We start from the raw sequence: 17,187 nt of genomic DNA, 5'->3' as shown, positions 1-17,187 counted from the left end.
TGCAAAAGAACTAAAATAATCCCAGAAAGTGGTGCTGCAAAGATTAACCTGTTAAATTACATGTAATACCAGTGCAGAGGACTCGGACAATAGTTTATATTGAAAAGCCCCTGAATATGCATGATTATCCTTTTGTTCCAAACTATGAGCACGAAAATTAGGATTATGGGATTTATCAGATTTTATTTTTTTCAGTAAAACCGGCAAGAACATTTTTATTACATGTTCATTCTTTTCTTGCCTGTGATAAAATTATATAGTCTCTAAAACATAGAGAGTACTACTTTATTTTCAGAAATGCAGAGAATCCTCAATAAAGTCACCAGGATGGGAACAAAGACCCTTAACAGAGGCACTGCTGCGGTGTGACCACCATGGCTCAGCCACGGTCCTGCTCCACACGGGCTCAGGAATTTGCTCAGCAGTTCTAAGCAACCCCACTCCTCTCTCTTTTTGAGGAGAGTTTTAAATTTGACTAATGAATGTCATGGCTATTTGTTAAAGTCTACTTGTTTCATAGATAGAACTGATCCTGAAGAGTTGGTTGGGAGGAAAGTAATCTGATTTATAGTTATTGATCACTTCCAGCAAAAGTCTTTCTGGTCTTGTAAAGCCAAGCAGGGGCAGAAATGGGGAGAGAAGATGAATTTAATGCCTGGGTTTATTTGATATAAGATATTCATATACATGAATATTTGTAGGCTTAAGCCCCGTTCTAGTTACAGTTATAAATATTTATCTGAGTGGTCTCAGTGAATGCAGTGTGCTTTCTAATGTGTATGTATATTGGTACTTGAGTGTAAAGGTGGGTCTTGATCCTGAAAAGAGCTGTGCATGAGATTGATTCTGTATGATGTAAGTGGCTCCATTGTCATGATGAAACTATTCCATGCAGTAAACGTGTGTGCAAATCTTGGCCAGATTAATGCCCAAGTTGCTAGAACCAGAAAACATTACAGGAAAACTATCAAATATGCAAACTGAGAAACCCAGGTTATTTAATACATCTTTTCTAATATTCTCTGGTTTCAGTAAATGTAGATAATTCTTGAAGCAAGACTAAAGAAGATAGTTTCTTTTCCAACACAGGCCTTTCCCGACTTTGGATCTTGTCCATCAGACCTGAGAAAAGTAAATATTTCTTGGATATCTGTGTTCTTACTGATCTGGGTAGTGAATAATAATTGCTGTGGGGAAAAATCATCTCCAGTGGTGCTTCATAAACTAACTTGGTTTTCATAATCTGCAAAATCAACATGCCATTTTTTGATCAGACCCAAAGGGATCATTACAGATTATGAAGTTTAGTGATCACTTAATGTGTACGGTACTTTCTTCTTTATTCAGTTTCTTTTGCAGCATTGCAGAAGAGTGAGAAAGCAGTTCCCCATCTCTCTTTAGTGGAGATGCACCTGATAGTGATAAACTTTCAGCGGAGACTTCTTTCAGTCATCCTGCAGTCCCTAGTTCATCAGTAGGCTTCTGCCTGTGCCTCTGGTCTCCTCGTTCAGAGAGCTGACTGAGAGACATGGTGAAAACAAGTGGCTTTGGTTTCTAAGTTATTTAGTTGGGGTGTTTTCTAGTAAAGTAAAGAAACAGAAGTCAGCAACTCTAAATGGAGCTGAGAGATATGTGTGAATGGTTTAGAAAAACAGCAGTTTTTCCTGACAATAAAAAAAAAAAAAAGGGAGCCAGTTTTCTTTATCACCAGGAAGCTATAGGTCCACGTATGGGTTTTGTTTGACCTCCTCTCTGTAAGAGTTTGCCTCTTACTGAAATGCCACCTCATGGTGCAGATAGGCTATCTCCTGTGCTTCCTGCTCCCGCTCCGAGCATTACGTGTCCCCCAGGCTGTGGTGATTTCCAGCTGTTATAAAGCTTGGGCTGCACTGCTGGGATGTGGCAGAAGCCTCTCCAGGCTGCTTTGCCAGAGCAGTATCCAGACACCCGTGCTCGGTCTGTATGCCAGGTTATAGGTGCTTTAAAAATGGGAACATACTGGTCAACTTAGTTTCATTGGCTTACTTGGTGACTGGAAGACAGCCATTATTTTTATATGTAATTGGTATAATTAGTCGACTACCTATAGCAATTTTTTGGCTAGTGCCTTTGTTTCCTTAAAATGCAGAATAAGGAATGAATTAAAATCTATTACTGTGTTACTGTAAGCCCCATACATTTATTTTTCCTTCTCAGAAGTGCCAAACCCAGCTAAAAATAAACCCAACAAAAAACCAACTTAAAAACCCCAGAGGACTGGTTTGAAGGGCAGGCGCTCAGCAGGGGAAAGCGCCCCAGGTGTGAGGGAAAGCAGAAGCCACAGGTGTGCTCCAGGTGAGGGCGTCTGCTGGCCACGGGCGAGCAAAAGCTTCCCACCGAGAACCGAAACCAGTGCAAACCAGGAAACAAAAAGAAATATTCAAGCTGTCCACGTCGGACACTGCTAAAGAAACAGGCAGGTCAGCTTGGTTAATCTTTACCAAGACAGACTTTACAGAGGTTCACCGCTGATCATATGACAGGACCTTTCTTGTCTTTTCTAAGATAAGAAAACACCCATCCCAAGCAGTAAGAGTTGAAAAGCCTCCCCTGCTCAGATGTTATGACTTCATTGTTTTGCTGTGGGAGAAGAGGCTCCACACTCCCCTGTTGCTCCCGGAGCTCAGCCCAGCCCAGCCGTTGCGTTGCTTTCCTGTTCCGAAGAGGAAGTGAGAAATTCCCTCCACATGTGCTCTGGCACTTGGATACTCAGGTTTCACTCCCGATCCAGGAGCTGCCTGTAATGAGCTCTCAGTGGGGCTCGGAGAGGAGCTTCCAGCTGTGCCAAGAGTTGTTTCATTTTGTGCCAAAGGAGGAGGTGGAGAAGAAATCCTGCAAAAAGCTAAGATGTTGATGGTGCAAAAATTGGTCTAAGGGTATCATAACTGGGAAAAGCAAAAGAAAAGCAGAAGCAGAGGAAGGCACAAGGAAACAGGATGGGAAACTTTTGCCAGAAGCACTGTGCCTGTTTGGAGCCCTACATCCCGTGCTTATTCTCGGGGAGAGATGGTGAGCAGGATGAGAAAGTCGGCCAAGTTTTCGCCAACCTTGCTGTGGTAAGGCATGACTTCCAAACAGGACAGAAAGACAGAGACAGTAAGATAAAAGAGAAACCTTTACCTCCACTGCCTGGCCAGCATCTGGTGAATATTTGCAGATTTGTGGCACTCTTCGACTACGAGGCTCGCACTGAGGAGGACTTGAGCTTCCGAGCCGGGGATAAGCTTGAAGTGCTGAATGCGTCCCACGAGGGCTGGTGGTACGCTAGGCTCCTCCTGCCAACAGGGTCAGTCTGTCCTGGCCGCAAGCTCCAGGGCTACATCCCCGCCAACTACATAGCTGCTGACCAGAGCATCGAAGCTGAGCCGTAAGTAACCCACGTAATGCACACCGCAGTCTCTTTTCTGTTAGGTTAAATGGGTTTGGGACAGGAGGTTACGGCCTTTTCTCTTGCTGAGTAGTACCCTGCCACACTCAACCTCCAGTGGTCCTACCAGTGATAGCGCTAGTTGGTGTGTGCAAGGAGGAGACACCGTGGTCACAAGAAAATCAATTACAAAAGACAGAGTCTTGAGGGTTTTGGTGTGGTTTAAATCATTTCCCTCTCTGATATGCCCTAATCACCTGTTTAAGAAGCATCTGGGAATATCAGGTTGGTTACCACTGTGATGGTTCGTTATTTTTATTTGTATAACAGTAAATGTGTGTCAGATGCTTCCCAGAGAGTGAAAAGATATGACCCCTGCCCCAAACAGCATTCAGCCTAAGCAGCTGCAAAGTTATAAATTAGTCAGAGTTTCAGGAAGCTGCCTTTACACAAGCTTCTTACAAATGATGGGTGAGTCTCTAATAGATAAGTTTTTTATGGTTTCCTCTACAGTATTTCTTTCTTCTTTGGAGGCAAATCTCTATTCTCAGGACAAACTTAACTGGAGTAAGTACTGCAAAGGGCAAAAGAGTGGATACAGCAACGGAGTACAAATTGAATTTGTTAAACTTTCACAGAGTTTAATTATGCAGCCCATGTTTTTCTGCACCTTATAAATATGTCCAATCTCATTTAATATTCTGAACTAGAGCAGAAATCACACAAAATCAGTTACTTGGCTCCCTAGTGAGGATGAGTAAGGTCTGAGTCAGCCTGGGATGCAGAGTTACTTACGTGTGTTGCAGTCAGAGGCAGCGTTTGCTGAAATAGGTCTGACTGCAGTTCCAGAGGTATGTTTTGGCAAAAACTAACAGTGTGGAAAGAGACAGCAGAAATGGTATTCATTATTACTCTCAGAATTAATGTTGACTTTAGAGGGATGATGTTGCAGCTTTTCAGTTAAATCTCATTTGGACCTGAAACATCATCTTCGATCTGATCTGCCCACCGTACTGCCAAGGGCTAGGAAAATTGGCTCAGATATGATTATGCCAGTCTTCTATCAGCTGTAGGATTTGTGCTAGAGGCATCTTAGGGCAACTGTAAGACTCCTCTCTAACCTGAAGACCTTAATTTCCGGAGTCTGACCAGCTGTTTCTATTTCTGTATTCAGGCAAACAACCCTTTCAATGGTCATGTTCAAAAGAATTCTTCCAATTGCAGAAATTAATCTGCAGAGAAGGCATTTTCTGAACCACTAGAGAAGTGGTGGTAGGCTCTAATTCAACTCAGCTTGGCCTTTGCTCTCTCTCAAGAACTAGTTTTATTACAAGTCATCTAAGATTTCTGCTTGCTGTTAATACTTTGAAAGTAATTTTGCTCAGTTATACAACAAAGTCTCAGCTCTTAAGGTCCCTCCTATCTTTCTATACCTACAGCATCAAATACGAAGTTAAGTTTGCCAAAGTGCATTGTTGCATAACATCTGGATTTTTCTTGTTACAGAATCAATTTTATTTAATTTTACTCTTTTTATATACCTTTCTCCCTTTATTAATAAAGACTAAGTTTTGGCAAAAGATTTTTCTTTATAGATTGTTAGAACACTGGAGAGGAGGAAATGGAGAGCTTTTATGACTCTCAGATGAAGTCATTCCTCCAAAATGAGTTTTTAGTTTTGTACCAAAACTAATCTGGCTAAACGTTGTTTTTTTCTCAGATTTCCTTCTAAGTCAGTTGTCTTTAGTGATTTTCATACTTATACAAGACTGACTGCTGTCAGGCCACACATATATAACCATAGACTAACTCAGGTTGGAAAGGACCTCTGAAGGACATTTGAAGCAGTCGTCCCAACTCAAACATGGCCGAAATAAAGTTAGACCCCTTTCCTTAGTTGAGCATTTCCAGTTGAGCTTTTCACCCTCATGGTGAGGATTTTTTTGCCTTGTATCCCATTGAAATATTCCTTGCCACAATTTCCTCCAAGAATTCCCTTTCACCAACCCTCTGCATTTCACACCTCTGTTATCCTAGTGAAACACTAAGAGCAACAGTAATGATGGTTTAAAGAACTAAGCCTTGTTTTCCCTAAAGTAAAAGAATGAGGGTGCAAAAAGTTATTCTAATGTCTCTCTAATTAAAATTCAATGCTTTAATCATATTCTCTGCCCAAACTTTAAATTTAACCTCTTTCATCTTTCCATTTTGATTTTAATTAGCTCTCCCCTTTGGTGTTGGCCAATTGCTCATGGCCATGATATAGACAGTTGTGGAAATAGGAGAAGTTTTTATTGCATCCTTGCATCCTTTATACCAGTCCTTTATGGTCCCAGCAGAGAACTGACAAAGAATGGAAGACTTACAATCTCATGTTCACGTGCCAAAATGCATATATACCATATATTTGCAGTGTGTTGTTTATGCTTTGCAATATTTGCCAGGCACAGCTGATCAACGGTCTTTGAGCTCGTTGAATGCACATTTCCTAGCACCAGCTAGCTTCTGCATATCTCCAGAGACAACAGGAATTTTAGCTTATTTCTGGACTGTACCTCCATCTTACTGGATCAAGACAAACTAGCTAAACTGTTCTGGGAAAACATTTTGATTCATGGTATGACTCTTAGGAAGCTTGGGAAGAAAACCAAACTGACCATATTCTTTAGCAGCTGATTTCAGCATGTTTGTATATAAACTTAAAAAAAAAAGACATTCATATGCATGCATGGATACTCCATAAATTCACTTAAGTAAAGGGATAGAGGGGCATGAAATATTCTGTAAGTCATGGAATGACTTAGCGATGACAGGGCCACTGTGTAAGTTTAGCCAATATATGCTTGAAAGCTGCATGCAGAGCAGTCAAATTTCTTTTGCTAATCATTTCAGTTTTGCCTGTAGCCTTCAAGATTATTAACAACAAAATATATCTGGGCCTTTTTTATCAACATTTTGACATGGTCTTTATTATAAAGACAATTAGAGATCAGAAAGTCCATTTGGATCTGTGTTGTCCATTCTGGCAGAAGATAATGCTAGGTAATTGCTTGTTCTTGGCAAGTGCCGCAGCAGACCATTTTGTCTCCTTGCTGAAGCGTCTCTGAATTTTTTTTCAGGGAGAAAGGCTTTTTTGAACTTTTCCTTGGTAAGAAAGAGAATGAAGTAAAGTAAGAAGGAAAGTGAGAAACTTTTCTTCCTTGTCCTCATTTAGATAATTTTATCTTACTGGAAGTCTCTTTGACTCCATCCAATATGACTGAGATAGTGCTGATAAGGTGGATCAATAACTGGATGAAAGGGCAGAAAGGATGTGCAATGTCTCCAGTCTGGGGAAAACAAAAATTAAATGCTATTTATAACAAAGGGAATTTTCGTGTATCCTTGGCTATCAGAATGTTCAAGCAGAACTGAGAAAGAATGAGATTTCTTTACCGTATTGCTTTCCTCAGACCAAAGTTTATTGGTAGAAATTGTATGCTAAAATTGAAGGGAGACTTTGTTTATATTCTATTTTGCTAATATATTTATATTATATTTATATTATATAATATGACTAACGCCAAAAGTCAAACACTTCCTGTTTGTGCATGATATCTTGTTAAAAAAAAGTTTCTCTTGCTTCCTTCCTTTGGCTTGAGTGATCCCTTCCAGTGTGAATGACTCAGATGAAATCAGTAACAGTCTGTGTGAACAGGGGAAGGGGAAAAAAAGGTAGATCCATGGCTTGGGTTCTGCCTGCTGCAGCAGTGCAGTCCAGATGTGTGCTGCATAAGATGAAATACGTCCAAGAAATGCATACCTGCTACCATGAAGGCTGTTTTGGACAGACTGAGGAAACAAGGCCCTTCATTTTTATATTTACCAGTAAAGCATCTTCTTATTGCTGATCTTTTCTAGCACTTGCAGTACTCCTTATACTCATAACAACCTGTCAGGTGGAGGGATTGTGAAGGGATTATGCCTAGTGTCTCTGGAGACAGGCGTGTTCTCCTGGCCCTACCTGGGATCGGTGGGACAAGGCAGCTGGGGAGTGGAAGTGTTTGTCTAGCAAACTGTAGTCGCACAGTGAACTTTCACTTCATGAGGAAATAAATCTGTTACTAGAAAGGCATTATTTTACTTAATATCTGACCAAAAGCAGACACAGACTATACTAATGATAAATTAGCAACTGTAAGAACACTTGGTGCTTTTCTTGTCTCTGCATCACAGGTAGCAGTCAAAACCACAAGCCAGACAGATTTTTAATTTCTAAGGAAGCTTGAGTGAGGTCATATCTGCCACATCCCATGACTTCGGAATGCTCTTCTTTCTGGGTTTAGACACATAACATTTAGAAAAAGGAAAGAAAAAAATCCAGTTGGAGATACAGTCACATAATTTAACTTGCATGTCCAGCAAAGGACGATCAGAAAGAGCAATTCGACTAACACCAAAATCTGAATTAAAAGATATAAATTTCCTTGGCAAGGAGTGTGACCTTCCTGTCTCTGTGCTCTTTCTGTGCCTGTTATTCCGCACTATAAACAGGAACCATAGTAACGCATTCACCTGCCCTTATTTTATTACTGCCAGTTGTTGTAACTAAACAAGAAAATGGCATAGTGCAAATTGTAATGGACAACAAATATAGCCCAGCTGTACAGTTAATTTTAATGAAGCAAAAATAAAAAAAAAAACCTTACTGTTGGAGTGACATTAATTCTTTTTTTTCTAGAGGAAAGGTAGAGTGTACTTAGAGGGGCTCTCGCCTGCCATCCTGATGGACCTGTTGGCTGTTTATTGAAAGTCAACTTCATTCCATATGTGCATGCCAACATTATTGACACAAGACTGCTGTGCTGAGGGAAGTAAATCCACACAAATTCCTAGCAGATTAGGTCAAAGAAGATCACAGCAATTACTTTTAACTTTTGCCAGTTTCAGAAACATTCCTTATTTCAGAGAGATTTCTTATATAGGTATTTCCCAGCTGGTGAAAACCGAGCCCCAGACCTAATCAATGAAACCTCACCAGTCAATTCCACAATGAGCTTTTCAAACAACCCTTTGAAAGCAGAAGTGACTTGTAGGTTATTTTTGTCAATCTCCATAATTCCTTCACCTTCTGTGACCTGACTCAGCTTTAACTATTTCGTACATTGACTGAATCTGAGTTACTATACGTGAACAATAAGGCGTTCCCTGGGCTGACCTGTTTCAGACTTTCTGCAAAGTCAGGGTTATGGGGTTTCTTTGGTTTATGTGGGTCACTTTTCAAAGTGGTATTTAGAGCCAAAATGTCTAGAGGTTCTTTTTAAAGTGAAATTGTAGATTCTGCTGAACACCTCAGAAAAGTGAATGTAATCCACTGTGGTTTCTGTGCACTCCCTCTCTCTCGCTCTCGTAATTCCTCTCTCTATTACAGTCCAAACTCCCGAGGACAACACCAGAATCAGCAGTAACCCTTGTACAGAAATGAACTTGTAAAAACTGTTCATTGCTAACACAACTACACAAAGTAGTAGTAGGTTGTTCTCACATTCTTGGAACTTGTTACGTTAAGTAGGAAAGCTATTATCATATAGTTTTCATAGAAAAGGTTTCTTTATCACCAAAATATGTATTTATTATAAATCGTTGAAATGGCTGTATGTGAACTCGTTTGAAATTCCATCTCTTCTTTCGACTGATATACTTTATGTATGTGCTTTTGTGTGTGTATGCATGTATACACACACACAACATAGAGAAAGTTTATAAGACTGGTACTTTTAAGACCATGCAAAACAGCCCTGTGAGACAAGGTGTGTATTGCAAAGCCAGGAGATCATGGTTTTGATGGTTTTTGACCTTGTGTTCATAGCATCTGAAGTACCCGAAGTTTTGAACTGCCATGCGTGTTTTGGAGTGCCTCTCTTGAGTTTAAATGATTGAATACTACAAAAAGACCACGAATTTAATCACTTAACTTCTTTAGTTGTGGTTGAGCATTCCGGTGCTGTCTTCAAGCACATCTTGAACTTTGACTTCATTTCTGCTCATTTCTTAAATATGCAAAGATACACTGAACACAAAAGGAGATGGTTTGCAGAACTGTGAAATGTCAGATTTTGTCAAGTGCCAGCAGTATTTACACATCCATGTGTATACCCATGTCCCGAAAGTGTGTGTCTCTGCTCAGAAAGGTGGAAGAAATTGTGGCGTTGTAGACGAGCAGTTCATGCAAACTTGTCTAATTTAGGTCACCTATTTTCTGGCAATGTGGTTTTCTAAATATGCAACATTGTCTATTCAAATTCTGAGAAATGAAGAAATTTCTTCCTACCTTGGATTTATTTGAAATTAGTGTGTACTTTATACATTATAATCATTATATACTAGTTTCCATTACCCTGTTGTGAAAGATTTGACAATGAATCATGTGAAGATCAGAAACTATTTCCTTTAAAACCTGCAAACATAGCCAGTTAGCTTTTCTTATGGCACTGTGAAACCCAGGTGGCCTTTACAGTGCCTTTTAGAAAAACAAAGACCATATACTGGTCAGAATAACTCAATAGTCCTGTTTGATGTTTTTTTCTTCAGACTCAGTAGGAATAAGCGTTGTGCGTGCTAGCCTAGATTAGTTGGTTTTGAGCAGTGTTGTTGGCAAAAACATTCGCCAGGTATTGTACAATGGTTACTGTTTCCTCAATAGTTGTCTTTGATGGCTCTCTGTGCAGCACAATACAGAGCTGTGCAGAGCTGAGTGATCTCTGAGCAGGTTTAGAACTGAAAAATAGTAACCAACAGTTCAGCCAGGCTAAGAAGTCCTAAAGCTGGGCTGATTTTAAACAAACTAGGTCAGGTATCTCTGTGAAGAATTATTTTGTAACATGTAAAAAGCACGGTTGGTTATAGAAGACTTTGGGGCTTTCTTTGTGTAGGATCATATCGGTACTGAAGAGATTAAGTCATAAAAACATAAGAGATACCCTACAAGGTCAAACCAATGGCCCCTCTAGCCCCATTATTGTGTTTCAGAAAGGATTTTATGAAAAGTGCACAGGCCCATCCACTTTCTTTGATCTATTCCCTTTGTACTTCACCAGAGGCTGGAACTGTTGTATAAGCAATGTCAGAGGGTACATCACTGCCATGTCTAATTATGGACCTATTGTCAAGTCTGTTTAGCAAAAGCGTAGGTGTTGATGCTGCACAATTCTTTATTTCTGTCTGTGGGCAAAGACCAAGCTATTAGGAAAAAAAACAAAAACCAAAACCCACAAAAACCCCTCTCATCTCTGCAGAAAGTTTTATATTCCTAAACAAGTATTTGGCTTTTTTTTACAGATTGGTGATTGCTTAGTCATGAGTGACTCAAAAAACCCACGCTCAAAATAAATAGGCACAAAAGGAAATGGTAGCACTGCACAGGTCCCTGTGAAATTCAGGGACTGGTCCTTTACAGACCACACCTATCATCTGCCCCATCTACCCTAATGCATCCGAGACAGCCCGGGCTGCAGACCTCAGTGACTTTACCCTCACAGATTTACCAATCAATTCATTTTGCTTCCTACCAAAGATGGAGAACTAAACCCAGGATATGTCCTGTTATTATCTTACAGATGTTACCTTCTAACATGAGGCTATAGCAGAGATGCCTCAAGCAAACATTATAATAATGATGCAGCCTTCCAGTAGCCTAGTTTAGACAACACAAAATTTACCTGCACTTTAATTTTAAAACAGATTAGTAGAGAAAATATGATTAATCAGGATTCAGATGTTTTTCTGTAATAAAATGTCTTGTTCCTTTTCAAGTTATGAAAGCAAAGTATGCATAGCAAAGAAAATATAATTTATTAGGTGATATTTAAAAGAGGAAAAAACAATTTTCAATTATTTTTAAATAGTACTATAAGGGACATATTTGAAGACCGTTCTTGTGTTAGAACTTCAAGAGATTAAACTTCTTTAGTTAAGAAGCTTATTCTTCATGAGAGTTTTCTTAAATGTTGACATTCAGGTTTGCACCTCATAACTGTGTAAAAAAACCCATAAGAGTTACAAGAAATTAGAATGGAAATCTACATCTTTGCAGTTTTCAATTCTCCAGACATGCCTAGAATCCATCTGGAAATAGCATTTCAGAAGATCAAACAAAATATTGATCATGAATGCATTCCTTTTCTTTATCACTTAAACCAAATAGAAATACATATGGTTTTTCCGTGCTGGTACACTAATCTTAATCAATGTAAACTGGAAAAACAAAGCAGTGAATTCAATAATAAGCGATGGTTCCATAAAGGATTGCACTAGTTGACATTTTCATTACTTCTATGCAGAATACTCTATAATCGATAATATTTTACACTATAAATTTATCTGCAGTAACGTTGGTAAACATTTTCCCTTAGCTTTCTCTCACTAAAGCAGATATATTGCTAGTTTAATTAATAACATTTTTCTGTATTTATAGCACAAACGATCTTGCAGCACATCTTTTCAAACCTCACTGCAAAAGAAGAGAAAAAAAGAAATCTGAGACTCACATGTGGGAATGAATATATACCATGAATTTCAGAAATGATGAGAACTCACAAACCTCAGTCTTCCTTTTGAAACTACTGATCTTTTCAGTTAGTGGAAGTCTCTGTAAAGGTATATGGAAGGAGTCTCTGCTTTAAGGGTATGTGGTGAAAGGAGCCATACACAAGAACACGCAGAGACAAACCTGAGTGACACGTGAGAAGAGAGGTGGTGATGAGGACAAGCCTGCTCAGTCGCACTCACTGATAAGAGTATGCAGAGTGTGGGAATGTTTCTTTTTCAGGAAGATCATCTGAGGACCTTGCTAATAAGGAAGGGGTGGGAGACAAACACACGGAGACACTAAACCTGATTGATTAATGTTAACAAAGACAATAATCAGAAATAAACCCGGTCAGTCGCACTAATTGATGGGCTATCAAGAAATGGCAGGCAAACTCTGACCTTGCAACTGATAAGAATGCAAACCTGGGGGTCCAGGATGTTGTAGGGGGGTCTGTGGGGCTATGGCAAGTGATGAAGCAAGGTTTAGGGAAAAGGGATCAGTGAGGAACAAAGAGGGGGTAGACAGAAAGTGGTATAAAAGGTGCTGTTCACGTGTAAAACAGGGCCAGTCAGTACACTTGTCTAGCTGAGCCCTGCGCCTGGTTACCACACTCTGTCCTGTCTTCTCATTAAATCCTTTCTTGACTATCTCCCTGTGTAACCTTACCCTCTGTCCTGTGTGTGAGTGCTGCAAGGACTTAAGTGCCTGCTACTGGGGGGACTGGTGTGACACTGTACTGGGCCAGCAACTGGAGTCAGAGCTGGGGTGTAGGCGCCCCAGGCCTGTGGCATCAGCTGCTGGAGCGAGTGGAGTCTCAGTGCCAGGTGCTGGAGCGGGTGGGGGTCTCGGCCACCAGCCGCTGGGGTATGTCTCAAAACCAGCTGCTGGGGGGACCGGCGTGTGTGAGCCGAGTGTGGGTAAGAGGGGCTGGGATCGGGGAAGGGTTGTTGGATGGAGAGATGGGCTGTGCCGGTATTTGAGGGGGGGATCTGCCAGTGTGCGTGTGCTTGTGGGGAGAGAGAGAGAAAGAGTGTGTGTGTGCACGCGTGCGTGCGCCATCATTAGTGACCTTCTGGCTCTGCCAGCCGAAGAGGAAGAGGAGGGGACTGTGCTTGTGTTTTATGTGAGTCCTGTGCATGGGTGCTGTTGAAGGCAGCGCCTTGTCTGTGGCAATCTGTGTGACCGGCCATGTCGGTGTCCTCCCTGTGTGTGTGTGCCTCTGAGACACATGCCCAGCTTCACCCCTGCCTGAACCTGCAAACAGGAAAGCTGCAGCCACATCCCTCAGCATGGGCAGAGACCCTGTATCCCCAGGCTGGGCTCCAGCAGCCGAGCAGGAGGTCCCTGGGCCGCAGTGGCTGGAGGAGGTGGCCGCTCCTAAATCCCCTTAGTGGTCTCCTTTACCTCTACTTCAAAAAAGAGAGTCTTGGCTTTCTGTTCCTTTTATTGTATGCTTTTCCCAAACTCCTGCAGATTTATGAATGTTTAGAAGCGTGTATATATTCTCAGCCACTGACATGGATGAATCAGTATAATTTTTATCCGTAGAAAGTCACCTGATGTTTTTTGCTGTTACAGAATGACAACTTGATTAGCTTGGAAAGATAATTATTAGTTTTCTGAATACCTGCAAGGAAAGAAAAGAGAAAATGAGATCTTGTTCTTATTACACAGCTAAAATGTTTGAAAAATCACCCAGAAACTTCCTCTGACACTGACATACCTTTCTGACATGGTGTTGTGATCTCTTACAAAAGAAACCATGTGTGTGGGTCTTGGGCTGGTAATATACACACTGATATGGAGTTCTATGTGCTTCAGCTTTACTTCTGGAAGTCAAAGGTGTCTTTAGTGTGTCACCCTTCCCATCTGTCACCCTGAAAAGGTTACCCTGAAAACTGGGAGACCATTTGGTTAAGAAATTTGTCCCCATGTGAAAGAACCGTTCTGTCCTTTGGCTCAGGGTCACCTGGGGGTGCCAGACTGCACAGTTCCTTTCTGAGTCCCCCTGGGGACAGAGTGACCTGGTTGTTCTCCACTGAAAGTTGACCTGAGAGAGGGCACGAATCTGCTCAGACTGCTGGCAATAGGCTGAGGACAAAAAAATGTGTCCAAGTGAAAGTCCAAGAGAGAGCTCTGCACAAAATGGATGGAGAGATGTCCTCTGACACCTGTGTCCTGTGCAGGCAAGGGGGGCTTTTTGTTTCTGAGGGTTTCTGTATCACTTCTGTACTGAGGTGAGTTTCCTTGTGAGAAAAGAAAATAATTTCTCAGGAATGATTTTCTCAAAAAAATCAATTGAGTGCTTTTGGAAGCTGTAATGGTTTAAGTGAATGTATGATTGAACATTTTCTTGTCCTTTGAGTTTCCCTTAATGTTAAATCAATTGATGTTATTAGTGTTCTCTGTACCATTTTAACATTAAGGCTACCTCAAGGTTTCAACTTTGTTCCTCAGTTGTTATGAATAGCAGAGTTATTGCTACTTTTAGAGTATATTATGGTAGTATATCAGTACTTTTGTTCATGTATGTGTTAACAAATGCGTACAGGCACTACTAGCATTGATGCAAGATTTTACAACACTATTTGGAAGACTCTGTGCAGCAGAAAGAGGGTCTGAGGAACACATTTTAAGTTTTTTTAAAAAGAGGTGATTATATGCCTATATTTCACACCAACGTCCCAAAACAATGCCCATTAAAGCCAATGTTAGCCTTTCATTGACTCCAAAGACAAGTTGTTTTAGAACAAATTTTAAATGCAATGAAGTCCTTATCCAGGTACAAAACCATTACTGGGAGCAAACTTTGATGATTGACTTTAGTCTTTTAAATCAGAGTAATACCAGGGACTTACATAACAAAAACACCAGAGAAAAAGTAATATGATATCACTTTCATCTACCGTTCTTTTCTCATATAGAAGAACTTCAGAGCAGATTAAATAATACAGCATGCAGATGACCAATATTGTGGCGAATGAATGCAAACATTGACATTAATTACGCAATAGTGAAGTGGGGGATCACAGGATGAGATTTATTTACAGAGATTTCCACAAAATAACTCTGTCAGATAGTGATTTGGTTGCTGGTTTATTATCTTTTGCTCCTATTGTGCAGTGAAACTAGTATTGGGTGAGCTATGCTAATTTACAGAGCTCATGCACTTGGCCTTGTAATACTATCCCTACAGGAGAAATAGTCACTTCCCAATCATTACAGAGTGCAAGAGTAGCCAAAGGTGCGATGGTTTGTCATCCTGAAGCAGACTCAGAGCAAATTAATTTCCATGTTTGCAGCACAGTCAACTGCTATTATCAACTATTGAAAAATTAATGTAGTATTATGCATAATCCCTTACGACAGAATCACACGACAGTACAGTTAAGGCCTACTGAAGTACTTACTAAAAAGGTTTATACACAAAGTGTCATGGATTTTTTAGACTAATGCCGAATTAATCTTTGTGTTTACATTTACAAGGCAGTAAATTTGTTCTACGCTGTAAGAGGAAGTGCCTATCTCTGTGATGGGTTTTACCACACTTACTGTTGAACGTTACCTTATCCAAACAATCCCACGCATTCACTTACTGTAAAAGTCCCTAAAGCCCTGGCAGGCCCTTTCTTTAGGGCACAGCTTATTATTTCTAACAGAAACAATGGAGTAACACCAAACAAAGATATTTCATAGTCCAAAACAGACTTTAGAGGCTCAGAGTCCTTTCTGAAACATCTGCTGCCCTCTTCTCACAAGCTAGTAATCTCCTGCAGTTTCTTCAGCTGGGCTCCCCCAGTGATTTGTTAGGGCAACCTGGGGCTCCTTTTGGGTCTCAGGTATACACAAGGTCGGTCTGCCAGGGTAGGTGGGTGTTTCACACGTTTGCTACGGTTACATTGCAGTCATTGGGATTGTATGGAGTAAGCTACTGTTCAGCGTTAGAGTCAAATTTTCGGCGAGTAGTAAAATTAAAACCATTTCTTTTTAAAGGCACTACGCAATATAAGTGTGGTGAATCTGGTCCTTGAGTCTAGAAGTACAAAGTGCTTTTTCTGGCAATAACCTGCAATTTCCCGTCTTGCTAAAAAAAATGGTAGCAAAGGTTCTGCCTAATTTTGGTGGTAGCTCATGCATGTTCAGTCCCAAAAGGATTACCTCGGTTGTAACAGTGGTACATTCTCCAAATTACTGTATGTAAGCATCTATGCATGTTGTATATTCCAGCAAAATAGTGACTATGGTCTGTTAGAGACATAGGTTTAAATTGCCTCATTTTAACTAAAGAGCCCCTGTTTCGTGGATGTATGTATCACTTGTGTCCTAGTGCTCACGATCATGATCAAATAAGTATGGGAAGAGAGAAAGGAAAAATGTCTCCCTTCTCCTGGAAGAAAGAAGCAGCGATGTTTCTCGAGAGTCCTTCATTTTGGTTTTGCATCAAATCAAAATATTTAACGTGGCCTGAAACAAAATGAAGGGTATTGCTTGGTTATATCTTGTTTTCAGATAACTTATTCCTTTCTGAACAAAATTAAAAGAAAAAATGCTTATGTTTTGATGGATACTCCATTTGAAAACAGAAATTAAAAAGCCTTTAAATCTGAAAATTTTTCAAATTGAGTACCTTCACAAGTTAAGCTATAATATTTTGTTTAGAAAGTATATGGAGAAGTATAACTTAATTTTCTTTCCCTCTTTTTTGCTTCTATGTCTCTTTTGTTATCACCTCTTATATTCTGCCATCTCACCAACAAAACTCTCTCAAGTGTAACATAAATTTAGTATTTATGGAAAAACGCCAACCAGTCAGCTATAATCTGTTGACAAGAACATTAGCAAAATGTTATCCAAAAGCCAAGAGCAAAATGGGATCTGTTATTTTCCGAAACTGTGTATTTCGCATTGTAATGGTTATTTAAAGAAAAATCACACTGTTGATCTCACAATACAGAAAATACAGTGGAAGTTACAGTGTGTTGCTGCAGACAGACTGTCACTTCCAAACATACAGGCATAATATACTTCTACATACATACATAATATAAACTAATGCTGCTCTGTCATTTTGATAGATCTCTGCTGCTTACATAGTGTAGAAATGAGCCTTTAGTGTTTCACAACTATTAACATGTTCTATGTTTTCCCCCGTGGAAAGAAAAACAGACTTATTCCACCCACTGCCACTGTGAAAAGACTCAGAAGCTCCAAG

General features: G+C 40.2%; 1 protein-coding gene across 1 annotated transcript in view; it reads left to right on the top strand.

Moving 5' to 3' along the window:
• Window positions 1-2,862: 2,862 nt before the first annotated feature.
• Window positions 2,863-17,187, top strand: part of FRK (fyn related Src family tyrosine kinase) — a 57,002-nt gene continuing 42,677 nt past the window's right edge. Inside the window, exon 1 of the mRNA XM_076333456.1 lies at window positions 2,863-3,406. Coding sequence (XP_076189571.1) covers window positions 2,976-3,406 — 431 coding nt within the window. The 5' untranslated portion in view covers window positions 2,863-2,975. The remainder of the gene's footprint in view (window positions 3,407-17,187) is intronic.

This window comes from Aptenodytes patagonicus, chromosome 3 (genome assembly GCF_965638725.1).
Source record: "Aptenodytes patagonicus chromosome 3, bAptPat1.pri.cur, whole genome shotgun sequence".
NCBI classification, from domain to species: Eukaryota; Metazoa; Chordata; class Aves; order Sphenisciformes; family Spheniscidae; genus Aptenodytes; species Aptenodytes patagonicus.
The sequence above is the reverse complement of the archived record's forward strand: the minus strand, read 5'-3'. Positions and strand labels throughout refer to the sequence as shown.